The 17,081-nt window shown below is 41.9% G+C and overlaps 2 protein-coding genes across 5 annotated transcripts; one reads left to right on the forward strand and one right to left on the reverse strand.

The window, feature by feature from the left end:
• Nucleotides 1-3,549: 3,549 nt before the first annotated feature.
• On the forward strand, nucleotides 3,550-6,182 carry chst14 (carbohydrate (N-acetylgalactosamine 4-0) sulfotransferase 14). The gene is made up of 2 exons (XM_030727757.1): nucleotides 3,550-3,843; nucleotides 4,911-6,182. Exons 1-2 carry the CDS (start codon nucleotides 3,550-3,552, stop codon nucleotides 5,736-5,738), a joined length of 1,122 nt encoding a protein of 373 aa, XP_030583617.1. The 3' UTR covers nucleotides 5,739-6,182.
• A 176-nt stretch (nucleotides 6,183-6,358) lies between these two features.
• Nucleotides 6,359-16,845, reverse strand: cep135 (centrosomal protein 135). 4 transcript variants are annotated; one of them, XM_030727417.1, is made up of 26 exons: nucleotides 16,583-16,845; nucleotides 15,110-15,284; nucleotides 14,823-15,013; nucleotides 14,558-14,725; nucleotides 14,305-14,446; nucleotides 14,110-14,194; nucleotides 13,877-14,005; nucleotides 13,553-13,768; nucleotides 13,399-13,464; nucleotides 13,162-13,312; nucleotides 12,857-13,086; nucleotides 12,606-12,761; nucleotides 12,391-12,528; nucleotides 12,234-12,311; nucleotides 11,957-12,108; nucleotides 11,024-11,139; nucleotides 10,779-10,933; nucleotides 9,521-9,576; nucleotides 9,225-9,393; nucleotides 9,016-9,126; nucleotides 8,698-8,883; nucleotides 8,330-8,539; nucleotides 7,993-8,195; nucleotides 7,801-7,905; nucleotides 6,912-7,067; nucleotides 6,359-6,746 (listed from the first exon to the last, which is right to left on the reverse strand). In XM_030727417.1, the coding sequence occupies exons 2-26, from the start codon at nucleotides 15,220-15,222 to the stop codon at nucleotides 6,725-6,727; spliced, it is 3,504 nt and encodes a 1,167-aa protein (XP_030583277.1). In that variant the 5' UTR covers nucleotides 15,223-15,284; nucleotides 16,583-16,845; the 3' UTR covers nucleotides 6,359-6,724. The 4 variants fall into 4 exon arrangements, with proteins under 4 accessions (XP_030583277.1, XP_030583279.1, XP_030583276.1 ...); XM_030727419.1 differs by having other exon boundaries at nucleotides 13,553-13,753; nucleotides 13,940-14,005; nucleotides 15,110-15,288; XM_030727416.1 differs by having other exon boundaries at nucleotides 6,360-6,746; nucleotides 15,110-15,288; nucleotides 16,583-16,844.
• Between the last annotated feature and the right edge of the window lie 236 nt (nucleotides 16,846-17,081).

Here is a 17,081-nt window from a genome sequence, read left to right on the forward strand (position 1 = left end):
CTCCGCAAATTTGAACCCTTTCATGCATAGTGGTCACCACAGTGGACAGTTATTCAAAAGCTGTTCTCTTGTATGTGCATGTGTTTTGTTGTTATAGTTGCATATCAGCCAACACAATGGATGCTTGTGCATCATCCCATACACTGCTACCTATTAACCAGTCATGAGAGGTTGTTTGTGTTATTTTATTTGTTATTTGAATGTCAGTCAATACCAGCAGTAGTGACAGCCGATCTGAGGATGCAATATAATTTTTCTGTTATTGGTTTATTAAATACATATTTATCTGCTTCAAACAATAGGTTCATAAACAAAATTTGAATCGCATGTTTGTTTGTTTTCCCATGCCCAAAGAGGAATAAAAACACTCAGGAAAAAACAAAAAAAAAATCTTGACTGAGATTCTGATGATTCATGCATGAAAGGGTTAACTAAAACATTCACCACCAGGGGGCAGCGTTTTCCCAGTTGGTATATTGAATCGTTTCCAGAGGTGTGCTGCTGTTCCTTTGACGTTTCCTTTTTCTCTTTTCTTGCCTTAAACTCATTCCATCAGAAGGCTTTGAATGTGTTTTTAATAAGGCTCGCACCATCTACAGGAAATAATAAACCAAGTTCTTAACATCCTGGTCACAGCTTTAGCTAATTTTGGGGAGGTTTTAAACAAATTTTAAAACACACTTTTTCAATAAGTGCTTTAAAGCCTCCATTGTAAGGGCCAGAGCTGCACACCACTGATGTCAAACATGTAGCCTACATAGACTGTGAGTAGTTTTTAAGCGAAATGTGAACATTTCAGGCAACCTCTAAGATTCAGTAATGTGTCCCACACAAACATACTTGCTGCTCCATATTCAGGTTCCTCCACATTTATTATGCAATGTCAGAATAACTGGAGAAATTAGTTTTTGTCTGGGCGTTTTTTCACCAATAGGAAACATGATGTCATTTTTTTGTGTGTTTGTTTTTGCTCGCAAGAACTTCCTGCTGGCGAAAATCACGGATCTCCCGGTTTTTTTTTTTTTTTTCCAGCACGCAAACGTGAGGATAATATACAGGAAAAGGCATGGCGTAGATTATTGATCATAACTCTGGTTTTACCTGAGCTATTGACGCGATTTAAAAACTGATACGTAGATTGAAGTCTGCACTTTCAAGTCACGGGCCGTTTCTCAATACTCAAGTATGCAAGCTCGAACTTGCGTACTTGACAAGTACAAACTTCCCAAGTACGAGGGATTATTTTTCAGTTGGAACACCAGCGGGCTTGATGACATCACAGCTCAGCTCCAGTGTTTCTATCGCCTTCCAGCTTAAACACGGATAATTTTTTTATTATTATCCGCTCACAAGCACTTGGTGGCCGTGATATTTATTAAGTACTATATGGTCAGAATTTAGAGAATTGTAGTATATATCATAGCTGGAGCTTTTGCCATTGTGCAGTTCTCTCTACAGCCCATGAAATCATGATGTCTCATCTCCTGACACCAACCTTATTACGTGATCACATTTTTCTTGATAATTATACTGTATATTTTTCAGGGGCTGTACAAAAGAACCAAGGGTCAGATACTTTGATACTGAGACCCAGGCTGTGGTGGGAGAGGACTGATGAGGAGGAAGAACCCTAAATCAGGAAAAGACTATGCAGCGTTACTAGTTAGAACTTTTTGTCTATACTCACGACAGTCTTCTACTCAGTTTATTGGTGGTCAAAAAATATTGTTTATTCATACAAGAAAAGTACACGTATATAGTAAAAACAAGATTAAAGTATGGTTGTTTATCTTATTATTTTGCCTTGGTTGTCATTAAGTTGGAACAAAAATAATGGTGGGCTGAATCTACAGCTGCTTCTCCCGCCAGTCACTGATGAATTTCTAGCCTTAGTTCATCTTAGGCTCAGTGGCATCAGTGATTCCAGCTTTGGGCGAAGCAGTTTTGTGGTGCTGTAAATATTTAGGCTTTGTATTGAGTACTGATTTATATTTCAAAACTGTATATTTTCAAAATCGAAATACTTTTGACATCTGATTCATGTTTAAATAAAAGTTCTGAGGCAAGGGACCATGGATTAGTTGAGGATCTGCCGAGCTATGTCTGAATGAGGTAAAAGCACACAATGCTAACTGAACTACATCCACCAGCATGCATGGGGATACCTTCCCCTCCAAGGAGGAGGTGCTAAGGATAAGTGCGTTTGCGCCTTTTTCTGCACTGTCCTGGTGTAAGTACAATGGTTCCCCTCCACACACACACACACACACACACACACACACACACACACACACACACACACACACACACACACACACACACACAACACACGATTAGATGAAAACATACCTATATAAAAATAAATTGAGCCTAAAAAGCTCTCTAAAAAGTTTCTACATTTAGTTTTTATGGGTTTGCTTTTGTTGTACTTAAACATATTAGTAAGAATTTTACTTTGAAAATCTATGTTCTCGTTAGCTTGATATGAGTTTGCGCGGTTGAAAAACTCCTAGAGAGAAAAAGGATGTGAGTACTCTACAGAAATTATTACATTTATTTTTCAGCTTCAAACATCTGTTTAAAACATGCGCCCTGGGGTCCAGAGCCGCTGTGAGATTTCGCCCCACTCAATTAAGTGACTTGTTGAGGTCACCAGAAGAAAGGTGTGAGTGGGGGCTGAGGCGCCTGGGAAGGGAGCTCAGGACTGCACTGTAAATGGGAGACGGTTGTTGTCGTAATCCACCACCTCTGTTCAGTGATGGTCGTTCACAGTGGACATAGATGGCTTCTTTAAGATAAGATAAGATAGTGTTTATTTGTCACATGCACAGTTATACACAGTACAATGCACAGTGAAATGTATTTTGTACCTGTAACCATATATACACACACATATAAATAAGAAGAATAAAAATAAAAATAAGTAATTCACACTATACACTATACTCTATATACTATACACACTTTTACATGGAATTATAGATTATAATATTTACATTGTGCAATAATAGTCCAATAGTCTTTAAAGACTTCTTTCACAGTTTCACCTGAAACCACTCATTGTAATGAACCGGGCCTTTTTTTCACACCTTGGCGCATATGATTATACACATGAACTGGGGTTTAAATACCAGGGTGTCTCCACCAGTTGGCTTTAGAGCTGAATGAGAGATGAAACGTCTTCAAGAAACTTTAAGTCCAGTCGCTTTTTTCAAGCTCCTGAGAATATCCATCCAGCGTCTCCGTGTTATTTCTTTACACTTAAGAAAATACAGATTAAGATGTAGTGGTTTCATTTTTCCAGCCCGCCTGAGATCAAAGTTAGATAAAAATTAATCAGCAAACAAGAAGTTTGCAGCGTCGAGGGTGCTTTTATTTTGACACTCTAAACAGGAAGTGCCTATATTAACCTACAATAACACACTTCACGCACTTTTGAACTTAAGTATGGGTACGTGGTAGGTAACAAGAGGGGGTTTACAGACTTTGTAGTTAGCGTGAAACTTACAAAAGCTGGCAGGCATCAAACAGACAAGCGGGACACAAAGCATGTTCCCTCGCAGGCAGGACTACAGGATGAAGAGGAGCGGAGGACCTCGGAGCGCCTCGATTATAAACTTCATGTCAGCGGTGAACTCGGGCTCCGTCCGCCGCAGCTCCGCCGTGCTGCCGTCGCTGCTAACCTTTTTGGTGATCATAGCATCCGGAGGCCTGCTGCTCATGATAGAGAAAGGAATGCTCAACGGCATGGAGACGCCTTCACCCCGCGGTAACGGCAGGCGGCTCGACTTCAGCCGGCAGGCGGGGGAACGCAGCGCAGACGCCGCAGACGTGGAGTCCCAGGTAGGGGAACGCAGCTGCGCTTTTCTCCAAGTGAACAGACTCAACCAGAAGAGATTTAGTTCGTCTGTATGTTTCATAATAGTTGCTGATCGGTCATAAACGGGAAGCTTAAGGGCTTTAGAGCAGTTTCTTCAGTGGTGCGTGTGAAGAAAAAAAAAAAAAAAAACAGTTTTAGGTTGGTTTATGTAAACGCTCAATTCTCATTAAAACAGAAACTGCTTTTGCAAGACTTTTAAGACGGATTTAAACATCTGTGGATCACCGCAGCCTATAATAAAAGTGCAAGTAAATAATATTTAAACATCTTTATGGCACTACTCCTAGAAAAGTTGGGGGGAAAGTGAACTAAAACTAAACTAAAATTAGATATGAACTGAAATAATTGTTGGTGAATGGCTGTAGATAATACAAGAGCCCTGACCACCCCCGTGTATCAGTCACTGGACATGCAGCTGGACACTGAACATCTGTTTCAGCTCCTCTCACAGAGGCAGATGCAGAAAGTCTCTACCACCTCAGTACTTGCATTCATATTAGATTGAAGCTCATTGTCATATTTGTGCTTTAACGGAGTAATTTGCAACTCCATCTCCAAACTGATCTCAAAGTAAAAAACAAATCATTAGGCACTCGAAAAACTCAAATGAAATGGAAACACAGGAAATGCCTCTGTCACAATCTTCCAAATCATGAGATTCTAGTGCAGATGTTTAAACTCAGGAAGTCAAACGTTTTGAAAAAGTGCTGTTTGCATTCTGACCTCACGAAAAAAAAAAAAAATCTTCCTCTGATAAATACCCTCCATATTAAGAAAACTAAAACTATCACTGAAACGACTGAACACGCAAATGAAACTAAACATTTACATAATTTACATAAACTGGCAGAAACCTCAACTTTGTGTTTGAGGGCCAAGACATCCTGAACTTTAGTGTCCAGAATGTTTCAATATTTTTTAATTTGATGCTTGTATTGTTCTTCCTTCCTTACCATAACTTGCCAAGTGATATTTTTGTGTAAAATTAATGGAACGCACCTCTAAGTGACTGGTTTCTGTTCACCGTTAGATCCTCCAAGAGATCCGTAACCGGACCATCAGAACCGTGTGCAGTCAGAAAAACATGCCTCACAGCATCTGGTCACTGAGCCCCCCGCAGAGGAAGACGCTGCTGCAGCACATCCTCGTGAACGACGAGTATCGCTTCCTCTACTGCTACGTCCCCAAAGTGGCCTGCTCCAACTGGAAGAAGGTTTTGAAGGTCCTGAGCGGAGCCCTGGAGAACGTGGACGTCAACATCAAGATGGACCACCACAGTGGCCTGGTCTTCCTGTCCTCTCTGAAGCCCGAGGAGATCCGCTACCGCCTCAAGCACTACTTCAAGTTCATGTTTGTAAGGGAGCCCATGGAGCGCCTGCTTTCCGCATACAGGAACAAGTTTGGAGAGATCCAGTCCTACCAGAAAAAGTACGGCGTGGAGATCATTAAGCGCTACAGAAAGGGTCGCGCTAAGGATGCGGCTGTGACAGGAGACGATGTGACTTTCGCAGAGTTTGTCCGTTACTTGCTAGACGAGGACGTGGAGCACATGAACGAGCACTGGATGCCCGTGTATAACTTATGCCAACCTTGTGCCGTTTCCTATGATTTCATTGGCTCCCACGAGCGCCTGGAAAGCGACGCCGAGTTTGTGCTCCAGCGTGTTGGAGTGCCTCCTCATGTTCACTTCCCAGAGAGGCAAACGTGGTACAAGCCGGTCACCACAGAAACATTACACTACTATTTGTGCAGCTTACCACAGAAGCTACTGAGAGAACTTCTGCCCAAGTATATTTTAGACTTTTCTCTATTTACATACCCTCTCCCCAACACAACCACTGAACACTGTCGGCATTAAACGTGCAATGCTTTATAGTTTTAAGATTATTTTTTATAGAGAATCATTTGTACTATTTTTAGGGAGCAAATAGTATTTTAAGAGCTGTTACACAGGTTTACTTGATGCCTGCATATCTTTTTAAAATGATGATTACTGGAAGACTTCACTCGACTTCAAAACCACTAAAGCTTGAAATCAGATGCAAAGGAAAAGGTCACCAAACCATACAGTATATCGACTGTTACAGTAAATAAACCAGCTCAGTACACAATCATGGAAATGTTAACATGGTTGAAAGACCAAACTCTGTGTTTTGTTTCTCTATGCACTGTAGACTTTAGAAAGAAAAAAAAAAGGTAGTTCAATGGTTTTAGTGGGCATTCAGTGGTTTAGCAGGCTAAAACACAAACACCATGTTCGGGGATGGTTGAGGGTTTCGAATCAAGCTTATTTAATGCTCAGTCACAGCCTCTCATTCCCAGCTCCCCCCCCCCCCCCCCCCCCCACCCTTGCCCCTCTTTTCCTACAGCTAAGATTATTTACCATTTAATAAAAGTAAATTTTACTTTTTGTGACGTACACTGCTGCAGTTTCTTATTTTTGCATCACTTTATTTTGTGAATAAGTTAAGCATTGTTAAAAACATGAACATCAAACAAAATACAAAATTACTTCAGGGACTAATTCATGACTTTTTTTTTTTGTTTGTTTGTTTTAAAAATCAGTGGCTGTACAAAATACTCTGCAGTTCAAGTAAAGAATTCAGAAATTAAAAATGTTAGAACAGTTTTTACCTTTAGTGCACAACCACCACCACCTATTTCAGTCCTGGGTACACTTTTATTGAACGGAGCAATACAGTTTCGCTGAGGTACTCTGCACGTTTAACTGTGCTGAGGTCTGCAGAGGCCTTCACTTTTTATGTCCAGACTCAAGACGTCACTCACAAGCTTCTAATAGTTTCTGACTCGCTCGTCGGTTCCTTCATTTTATTTTTGTGGCAGTCAGTCTTTGAAGCTCACGCTCCTGAACAGAGAAGGAAGGAAAGAGGTTTGAAAAGTGTGAAATAATGGCAGTTTTTAGAGAAACTCTACTTAAGACCATGTTGGTTTTAAGTCTCTTTCACCTACAGTTTAATAATCTTGAATTAAAAAAAAAAAAGGTTTCATCATTTTCATGTTTGGAGCTTACTTGTCTGCCAGTTTGTCAGTGGAGCGATCAAGAGATCGGAGGATGGAGCGTTCTGGGGAGATGTGATGAGGGCTACTGGAGGCACTGATGGAGGATGAGGTTTGCAGGGTGGAGAATGACAGACCCTGTCTGCGCATTTCCTGAAGTGCCCTTTCACTGAGGCAGCAGAGAGAGGCAATGAAACACTGTGTCAAAGTATTTGTATCCATGGTTATGCCCTTGTACATGTAGCTACATTAAACTGCAGTAAATACTGCATTTGTAGGCCTACTTTCACAACTTTCTCATGGATCAACACTGGTGAGGTTTCAGCTCCAAGTACAAAACTTTTACTGCTGTACCTTAAACTTAAATGTCTTAAGATGCTACAAAAAGATCACACATTGACTGTTTTTTTTTTTAACTGGATCTTAGTTTAAAAACTTTTTAAGCTGGGGAAATAAATTAGTTTGAAAACTGCTGTTACATCAACTCATGTAATTATGAGGCTGCGGGATGCATCATATTAGCTGAGTGATAAGATGGAGTTTTAACTTTTGCATCAACACTTGCAGCAGTGGTTCCGCTCAATGTGACATCTGGTTTAGAGTTCAGATTAGGCCAATACCAAATAATATGATAAGGATGCGATTTTTCCATCTGCTCTGCATCACTAAGTAGATTCATAACATGGCTGTAGCTGCAAAAAAAAGCTTTGGAGGACTTGAGAGATCATCTTGAATGCTGGGAAATGAAAATATATATTTCTATTTGATTAATCTAGAAACAATTGCCATCAGATTACTCAGTATCACTCACAGATAGATTATTAATCCCCCAAAGGGAATTGCAACTAAAGCAAATACGCCCCTATGACAACAGTGTAAAGATAAATGGTCTTGGAGCTCACCGTTCAAAGCGCTCAGAGGTCAGCTGCCGTTTCAGAACATCAATCTCTGTCTGCAATTGAGACGCCTTGCCACGGAGCTGGGACACCTCCCTGGCATGCTCTGCACTTTAAGCAGACACACAAATCACCAACTTTTTCTTTAAGAATGAGATTTTATCCCATTTGATCGAGTATAATGACGGACTTATTTACGTTTTGCTATCAGCCAGGGTGAGCCGGTCACGCAGCAGTTTCAGCTCCGACTCTCGTTCGCTGACCGTCAGATGCGTTTGGAACTCCTTTTGCCGATTTGTGGAGAGTAACGTCTCGAGGTTGCGCACAGTCAGCCTCTCGCTGGCTAGCTGCTTCTTGAGAAGCTCCGCCTCCGACTGGACATCCTCCAGTTCTCCCGTGACCTAAAATCAAACGGCACATACATCATAACTATGTTTGACGGAAAAGAGAGCAAGTGGAGTGAGATGCAACCACTTCACTGCCAATACCAGAAGAAACAAGCTAATAAATAGGCCAGCACCACAGCATGCCTCACCCGCTCGAGGTCCATGCTTTTGGAGGTGAGCTGACGTGCGATGAGTTCCTTGCCGGAGTCCAGTTTAACGCAGAGCTCCCTAACAGAAGCCAGATCAGAGAGGAGAGCGGCCTTCTCTTCCTGTGCTTTCTGTAGCTCTTCCTCTAGTCGGGACATCCCACGAACCAGTGAGGAAACTTGGGCCTCATAAGCCTGGAGCGCCTGCGTGTGCTTGGGAGAAACAGAAAAGTGAAAAGGTACATTTAAAATCACATTCATATAAAGACTAACATTAAGATTCATCTCACTTGCTAACCTGGGATAGCTGCTAGAAATGTCTCCATAACATCAACGTGAATAAGCTGCTTTTTCCTCACGCCACGTCTCACCTGCTGCATTTCTTTCTCCTGTTGTCCGACAGCGTCTCGGAGGCGTCTGCGTTCTGTGTCTGAAGAGAGCAGCTCCAGGCGGATGGAGTTACTCAGGCCTTCAGCCTGCAGTAACTTTTGCTGCCTCTCCTCCATCTCGATGTGCGCCAACCTGAACCGCTCCAGCAAATCCCTGTTGTCCTGCTCCTGTGGGTCAACAGAGGTGTCAACAGAAAGATGTCCAGGTAATTATAATATGTATAAATTTGCACAGAAGTAACAGAACATCTAGTTCACAGAGTCTCAAACAGCTATAGGAACACAGGACTATTTTCTTGCCTTTGAGGTAATAAGTTTCTCTATTCTGGCCACTTCAGAAATGTAAGCATGGACCCTCATCTTCAGCTCATCCTTCTCATGCAAAGCCTCTTCCATTTCCACATGTACAGCCTGGACAAAAAGATAAACCGTTGGTGTTAATTCCTTTTTTTTGTACATGACACAGAAGACATGGCAGCTGAGTGATTACAGTAAGACGTTGTTTTTACTTGGTTCTCTCTGGTCATTGTGGCCAGGTCATCTTGCAGTCTCCTGTTCTCTCGGATTGTAACTTCTCTCTCTCTCCTGAGTGCAGCCAGCTCCTCCTGAGACGCATCCAGCTGTCTCCGGAGGCTGCTCAGCTCCCTCTCGCGACTGTTTAACGCTCCTTTCAGCTGACTGAAAGAATAAAAAAATAAATAAAATAAAATGTGACAGTTATATTGGTTTGTTAGAATAAATACTTGATTTCTTGTATTGGGCTTTTATCCTAACATCTACTTGCAATAGAGCCAACAGTACTCACGCTAATGAGCTGTCCATGTTTGTGACTGTGAGTCTCACATCTTCAAGGGTCTTTTCCTGTGTAAATATCAAGAAGTTCAGCTTAAGAACAACCTGTACATAGGTGCAAACGTAAAGTCTATTTTGATACAAAACTCATGTCTGCATGTAAATAGTTACTAGTCATTGTCTCTATTCCTCCTCTCCACAGTGGCCGTGAAGAAAACCCCAACTCATTCCTGTGTAAGGCATGGAGTACAACTCGCCACCAACAGCCCTCTTTGTGTACATGAATGCTAGGAATGTAACAATTTTCCAAATCCACGGTTTGTTCCTTGGGCCATGTTTCAGTTCAAGATCAAAATATGCTCTTAAAAAAAAAAAAAAAAAAAAAAAAAAAAAGGTAAAGTGGACGCATCTCTCCATTAGTTACATGGTAAAAGCTTACAGTTATGAAAGCAGAGGCTTTCATAAAGGGGAAGACAGGCAATGTTTATATCATGGACTCAGTCTCAGTTTAAGATGCTGCACCCGGAATAAATCCCTTAAGTTTACCCAAAGGGAAAATGAAGACTCAGTCAGTTAAATCTGCTGAGCGCGTTTCTCTGTATCCCATCAATCTCCCAAGATTACATGCTGACATGCAAGGGAGCCAACATTTTTAAGGGGTGAAGTCTGCACTAAAAACACAGAAAGGGTGTGCTTTCATGAGACTTATACAGCGCCCAAGCACAACTGTCCCTCCTCCTTATTCCCCCACTAGCCTCTGTTCACACTGTGCTTAATAATCCAGGTCCAAGTACGCTTCCGCTTCTCTCAGCATTTCGACTCCCCTCTCACACTTGCTCGATCTTGGACACGCATGGTTTTGAAAAGTGCTCTTGTAGAACGCAATGAAGCTCATGATTTTTTGGAAGTGGTGATACACTCCCATGCTTCACAGAGTTAATTAACTAGACAGCAATTTTCACGGAGACAGCTGTCATGGTGAACTCAACGTTAGGGGTCAAAAGTGAGATTTGCCCATGTGTGTCATGACACTCTGGGATTTTTGAGGCTTCCAGCTGCACTCAAAGCTTCCCACTTGATATTTTTATAGTGGTGGAAACCCTTTAAAAAGGAAACATTTCAAGGCCAGTATGGAAAGAAAGAAAGAGGTCATTAACTTTCTGTATACATGGGCATGTGAGTATTGTTTCAAAGCAGACATAAAAAAATGATCCTTTCATAAACATTTGTCATTTTGAACCATTTTTATTTATTTTATCTTTTTGGGCTACCTTGTTGGTTAGTTCCTCCTGCAGAGCGACCAGTTTCTCAGTCTTTTGGTCCACCTCATCCTGCAGAGCATCTTTTTCTTTATCCAGGGCAGAGATTGACTTCTGAAGGACGGCTACTTCCTCCTTGTGCTTGGAGCTCTGCTGACTCAGCTCCCCTGTAAGGCAAACTATAATTAAGCAAACAGGAAAGGAGCCATACAGAAAAAGGCGGAACACCACATCAGTGACCGTTGCGACATATTTACCCATTTTCTCCTCAAGTTTGTCAATCTGCACATGGGCGGCATGCAGCTCATTCATCTTCACAGACAGCCTGTGCTGAGTATCAGACAATGACTTCTCCATCTGCTCCTGTAGCAGCCTACAGACAGACAGGGAAAAGCTCTGTAACAAGCTGGTGACAAGTATAACAACCCCTTAGTGGAGCATCAAGTCATCATTATATTTTGGTTATTTGGTTCCTTTTACGGGAATAATGAGAGCTTTCAGAAGGTATGATGATAGGTAGTCTAAAGAAACCAATATGTTCCCTTTCTTTTCTGTGTCTGATTTAATACATTTGTGGACATTTGGGACACTTTATATAGTGTGCGATTAAAAAGTTCTGCTACTCCATCCATTAAAAAAAATCATAAATCAAGATCATATCCTTGCCAAAGGACAGCGTCCAGCACAGCTGCAATTTTTAGATCACTCCTGGAAGTCCTATTCTGACCACTTCCGGCAGTGCATCTGATTTGTTCGACTTTTGTTTTGTACTGAACAAAGTTCCATGCAGAGAATCATCACTAACAATGACAGCTGTGTATCTGGCTATAAATCCAGTGACTAAAGAGCCAGCAGTGTCCAGCCCTGATGGTCAGGAGTTCTACTGTAGTGTCCTGAAACCCCAAACAGAATACTGACCAAAAAACACATAAATCTAAGATGTGCAATCCAAATGGTCTGAACAGGACTTCAAGTAAGTGATCTGATAACTTTTTTTTTTTTCCAACCCCATTTTAAATTTATACGAAGTGTCATGGAACTGTTCTATCACATGACATATTTGATACATTTGTAATAGAATATTTATTTAACACTGATTTACAGATCATAATTATGGCACCATTAATCAATTATCTTAGAAAAACCCTGAAGTGGAAGTGCGTGCAGCAGATATAACAAACACTTCAAACCTCAGAGCGTTAGACTCAGCCTTCTGCTGCGTGACCTCCTCTGCACTGTGGACCAGAGCAGCGGACCGAACCTTCAGCTCCTCCTCTGCAGCCTTCTTGCTCTCCTTCAGCAGGCGTACTTGTGATTGGAGGTCCAGTCTCTCCCGTTCCAACTGCACTCCAAGAAAAACATTTATGAACATTACATAATATCACAGGATTGTGTGACTTCAAATATGAGCTCTGGTAGCTTCAAAACATTTCAACCTATTGACTGAAATCCATCCATCCCACTCACACTCTGAACAGTGTTCACAAGGTCGAGAATCCTCCTCTCCTCTCCTTGTCTGTCTGTTAGAGCTGAAGTCTGAGTGACCTGCAGATATATATGCACAACATGTGTCCACAGAACTGTAACAGTGATTCAGAATCAAAGGCCTTATTCTTGGACCGACCTTTAACCTCTCCATCAGTGTGTCTCTTTCAGTTGTCATCTGCTCGAGTTTTGCTTCTGTTCGTTTTATCTCCTCCTGTAGTTTCATGACATTACTCGACACATCTCCTCTGCGGGCCAGCTTCAGGTCATCTTGAGCCTAAATGAACGAGAATCGTTTAAGTGTAAGAAAAATGTTTTATTCATAATTGATGGTAGAATGTATGTGAAACTTACTTGTTTAAAGAGGGTTTTGAAATGGTCCCTCTCATTGCTGAGGGCCTTCACATCATTCTGAATGTCCTCCAAGTGCTTCTCAAAGTCCGCCAGAGCGACCTTCAGCTCATCTCTTTCCTTAATTACATGAAGAAGCTCTGCTTCTGCAACACTTGCCTGAAAATTTAAAGTCATTCTTTTGCATCACTGTAATATGAAACAACCTTACTTGTTCACCAGTTTCTTATTTTTTTCCTTCAATTGTCTCTTACCCTGACCACTTTGGACCCTGGACTCCTGCCCCTACTTGGACTAGAACTGGGGCTTAAGTCACGAGCACCGGCTCCTCTGGCCCTTTTGTAGCGCTCAGCTTCTTTGCGATAGCAATCCCTCTCCTCTTCTAGACTCTTGACAAACGCATCGAGACGAGATGGGGAGCGTTCCCTTCCACAAACGCCATATTTTGCACGCATGGCCTCCAACTCCAGCACCAGATCTTTGTCTAAGACAAATAAGAATAAGAAGTGCAACAATATAACAACGCAAAGATGCTGAGTTATACCAAACTGCTGCTCACCGGCTGCCGCCATTTTCTCCACTTTGTCCTGAAGCCTAGTTTTCTCATCCTCCAGGAAATTCACCAGTCCCTCCATCTTCTCATTCTGCTCTTTGAGGTCCACCAGCTGATCTCTCAGACGATCTTTTTCAAAGTCACTTTCAGACTGCTCCTGAAGTTAATAATTTCAAGTAATACCAGTTTAGGCAAAAATATCTATTATATATAATGTAAGAACAGGGTATACTGTGTACATACCCTTCTTGTGTTTGTGATAATATCCTCCAGATCTTTGATCATTTTCTGCTGCCTTTGAATTTCTTTCTGTTGAGAAGATAAAAATAACACTTAATGACTTTACGCCTATAAATCCAGCATATATTTTGATTTTCTCTCCGATCACATTGCTCACTTTAGTGTCTTGTAGCTCCATATCAGCCGTTTCCAGCACGCGCTCTTTGTCCATCTCCATCCTCTTCGCGAGATCGTCGATGTGCGTCAGCTCTTCACACAGTTCCAGGTTCTTTAAAGACAGATTGGCTACTTCGGTGGAGGCATCCTGTTTTTTCTGCCGCAGTCCGTCTATTTTCTGCTCCAGTGTCCTGTTGGTCTCCTGTAAGTAATCAATCTGCGCACACACAGCTCAAGAGATTGCTCCCAAGTACCAACAACCATTCAAACCCCCTTTCCTTCCCCAGAATTTTCAAAACTATCGTGCTGTGACCGCAGTGCTTGCCTGCAGGTTAAGGTGGGCGATCAGTTTTTCATTGCTGATGTTCTGAGCTTCAAGGGAAATTACATCATGAGGTCGCCCCCCACAAAGTGCGCGATTCAGGCGGTCAATCTCTCTGTCCCTCTCCTCCACCTAACCGAAGTGCATTTAATTAAAAAAAAACAAAAAAAAACTGATTACCTCTGTGACAGCTTAAAATATTCACAATGTAATATGCACCCATTTAACTTACTCACCTGTGTATTTAAACGTTTTGCAAATTCCTGAGCATTTTCGAGGTCTAGTTTTAATTTCACGATGTCTTCATGTAACTCCTGGATTCTATACAAAAATTAGAGCGAGTCAGACAGAGTACGTGCCAATGCAAGCATTAAGAATCGACAGCTCCATCAAACGCCTGCAACAACTCTTGGTCACAGAAGAAAACAAACCTTCCATCTGCCAGCTGCAGCAGGTCCGCTATATAGGGATCATCAGGCTGCTGCACAGGATACGCTGATGTAGAAGACGGAGGTACAAGCTCATCAATCTGCATTCTCTGCCGTCTGAAAGGAATACTGCGCTTTTTTCCACCTGTGAATGCACGAGAGAGTGAAGAAGGATCAAAAACAAATATAGCCAGATGCCAACTAGCATTTTCCATCCATTATCAAAGAGCTTAGGTCTGACCTCGCCTGCCATTACCTGGTGTCTGCACAACAGCTTGCAGGTTCTTCTCCTGAAGCTGCTGGATGCGTTCAGACTTGGCCTTGCTATCCTTCTCCAGGCAGCGAACCTTGTGCACATACTGATTATTTAAAAACTTCAGATCAGTCGTCTCGTGGTCCAGTTTTCTGATGTGGGTTTTGAGCTCTGGAACGTGAATGTGGTATGCACATGACGATTTTGGGGAAAATGTTTCGGATTGTGCTGAGAAGGCAGCGCTGGCTGGTCATAATCGAGTAATTACCTCCAATGACACGATCTTTCTCCTCCTTCAGTTTCAGGAGCTCAAGGTGTAGCTCATTGTTTTCCCTGATCACTCGGGCATTCTCTGTCCTGTATGGCTCCAGAAGAGAGTCAACGTTTCGGCTTTCTTTCTCAGTCTTCCCTGCTGACAGTTTGGCATTGCGTAGACTTTCAGTGGTGTGGACCAAGTCACTGTAACGCAGAGAAAGACATGGCTGAACTACACTGGACCACATGGTGATATTACGAGAACGAAGGCAGCATGTGAAGATGATTCAGAGGTTTCACCTGAAGAGTTTCTCCACAAGTGGTAGCGACTCAATTCCCAGTGGCTGCCGGTAGCCCAGCTGATCCAGACGTTTTCGCAAATTGAGAAACTTCCTTTCTGCATTGCTGGTCATGGTTGGGATGTCAGGATGCACCTTGATATCAGCCAATATCGACCTCAGCGACTGCTATAAACCTAACTGCAAATAAGACAATGTTAACTCACGGCAGTGATGTGTCACTTCTGTTTTTTTGCTGGCTAAACGTTCTAACATAGATGGGATATGTAGGGGACACAGACCCCAAAACATTTTGAACACATATATTTGTCCTTCCAAATCAAGACATGAGCTTTGTTTGCTATCCATAAAATAAAATTGTGGGTTAGTATCTCAAAATTTAGACTTTTTAACTCAAAGCTCTGAGAAAAAAACTTTAAATTTTTGTTAGTAAGTCGAAAATGTGAGATAAGAACTAGAAATTTCAACTTAGCTCTGCCAATCCGGATTTTTTTTTTTCCCCCACTGGCAGAAACGTACTTCCATACAGACTAACACAGAATTTACTCCTCTGGTGCTGTGAGCATTCAGACAGGTTTATAACCATGAAAAAGCCAGGAGAAAAAAAAAGGACACGCTCCAATACTGGAACATTTTATCACCAGAAGCAGAGCCACTTTCTTTAAAATTTAAGATTACTGATAATTTTCCAGCTACTCTTAAGGTAACAGTGTCGAGTTTAACAATACATAACTCAACATAATACATGTTTTGAATGTGCAAATGATTTGCAAATTAGCAGGAATCTTCCTGTAGCACATCTGAGTGATTATGAGAGGTTTATTTATCACTGAGCACATTTAACAAGATGTCTTCTCCAAATATACACAAATCAGCTCATTCCTCGCTGACTTTGACGTTCAGCCTGGGAAAACTCACCAGAGAATTAAATGGGAAAAGTTGAGACTAAGTATTAAAATCCAGACATTTCTACCATAAACTCATGCAGAACTGAACAAACTGATGCATACGAGTTCTCTAAAAGTCTATCTGATGATTTAATTTCGTGGGGGAGCCCATCCATGCCTCCTACCTAATTGTGTTTCCAAAGAGAAAAAACCCACAACAACACAACACAGGCATGGCTGCATCGCTAGTCATGTGATACTGAAGCTACCACAGCATGGCACCTGTTACATCAATAAAGAAGGCATATAAATTTAGATATTTACTAAAAATATATTACTCATAACTCTAGTTATGTAAGACTTGTGTTGGGTTTAAAACAAAAACAAATCAGCGGATTTTTTTTTTAATGTTTGCTAATGTTAATTAGCAAGTTTAACTTTAAGCATATTAGCTAATCAGAGATATTAACCTTGTGTGTGGATAAATACCGAGGTACCTGCTTTTACCTGCGGTGACCTGTTAGTTAGCAACGCTTGACTACCAGTAAGCTAGCGTTAAATCCCAGAACAATTCCAGCTCGTCTTACCCTGGAAGTGCTTTCCTGGTGGCTAGCGTTAGCTCGTCCAGCGTAACTCTACATCACCGACAGTAAGCTTCCCTTTTCTTGGACCGGTGACTTGCACGAGCCTCATTATAGGGTGGCATATATTTCTCTGGTAGTCAGACAATCATCGGCTCTGAGTTGACACGTTTCCGCGGTAAAGTGGTTTGAAAAGAGCGCCGACGATCTCCGGTTTGGATTCGTCACCATGGAAGTGCGAGGCTCGGGGCGGCATTTAGAGCTGCGTGTTTTGTGCACCGACGTTGTCCGTAGTAAAGGCGGAGGGGTGGAGTCGACACAGACGCTTAGCTTAAAATAAACACAGTGTGAACATTAACGCAGGGGCGTTTCCAGGATTTTTCGATGGAGTGGAACCAGGGGCAGAAAAGCCAAAAAACAGGAGAACAGAACAAATAAAGTGCAGAAGAAAACACATATGAGAAGTGGCACTGCGCAAGAGTTTGAACATTGTTTTTCAAAGTTG

Source organism: Archocentrus centrarchus, chromosome 4 (assembly GCF_007364275.1).
Source record: "Archocentrus centrarchus isolate MPI-CPG fArcCen1 chromosome 4, fArcCen1, whole genome shotgun sequence".
In the NCBI taxonomy this organism is placed as follows: Eukaryota; Metazoa; Chordata; class Actinopteri; order Cichliformes; family Cichlidae; genus Archocentrus; species Archocentrus centrarchus.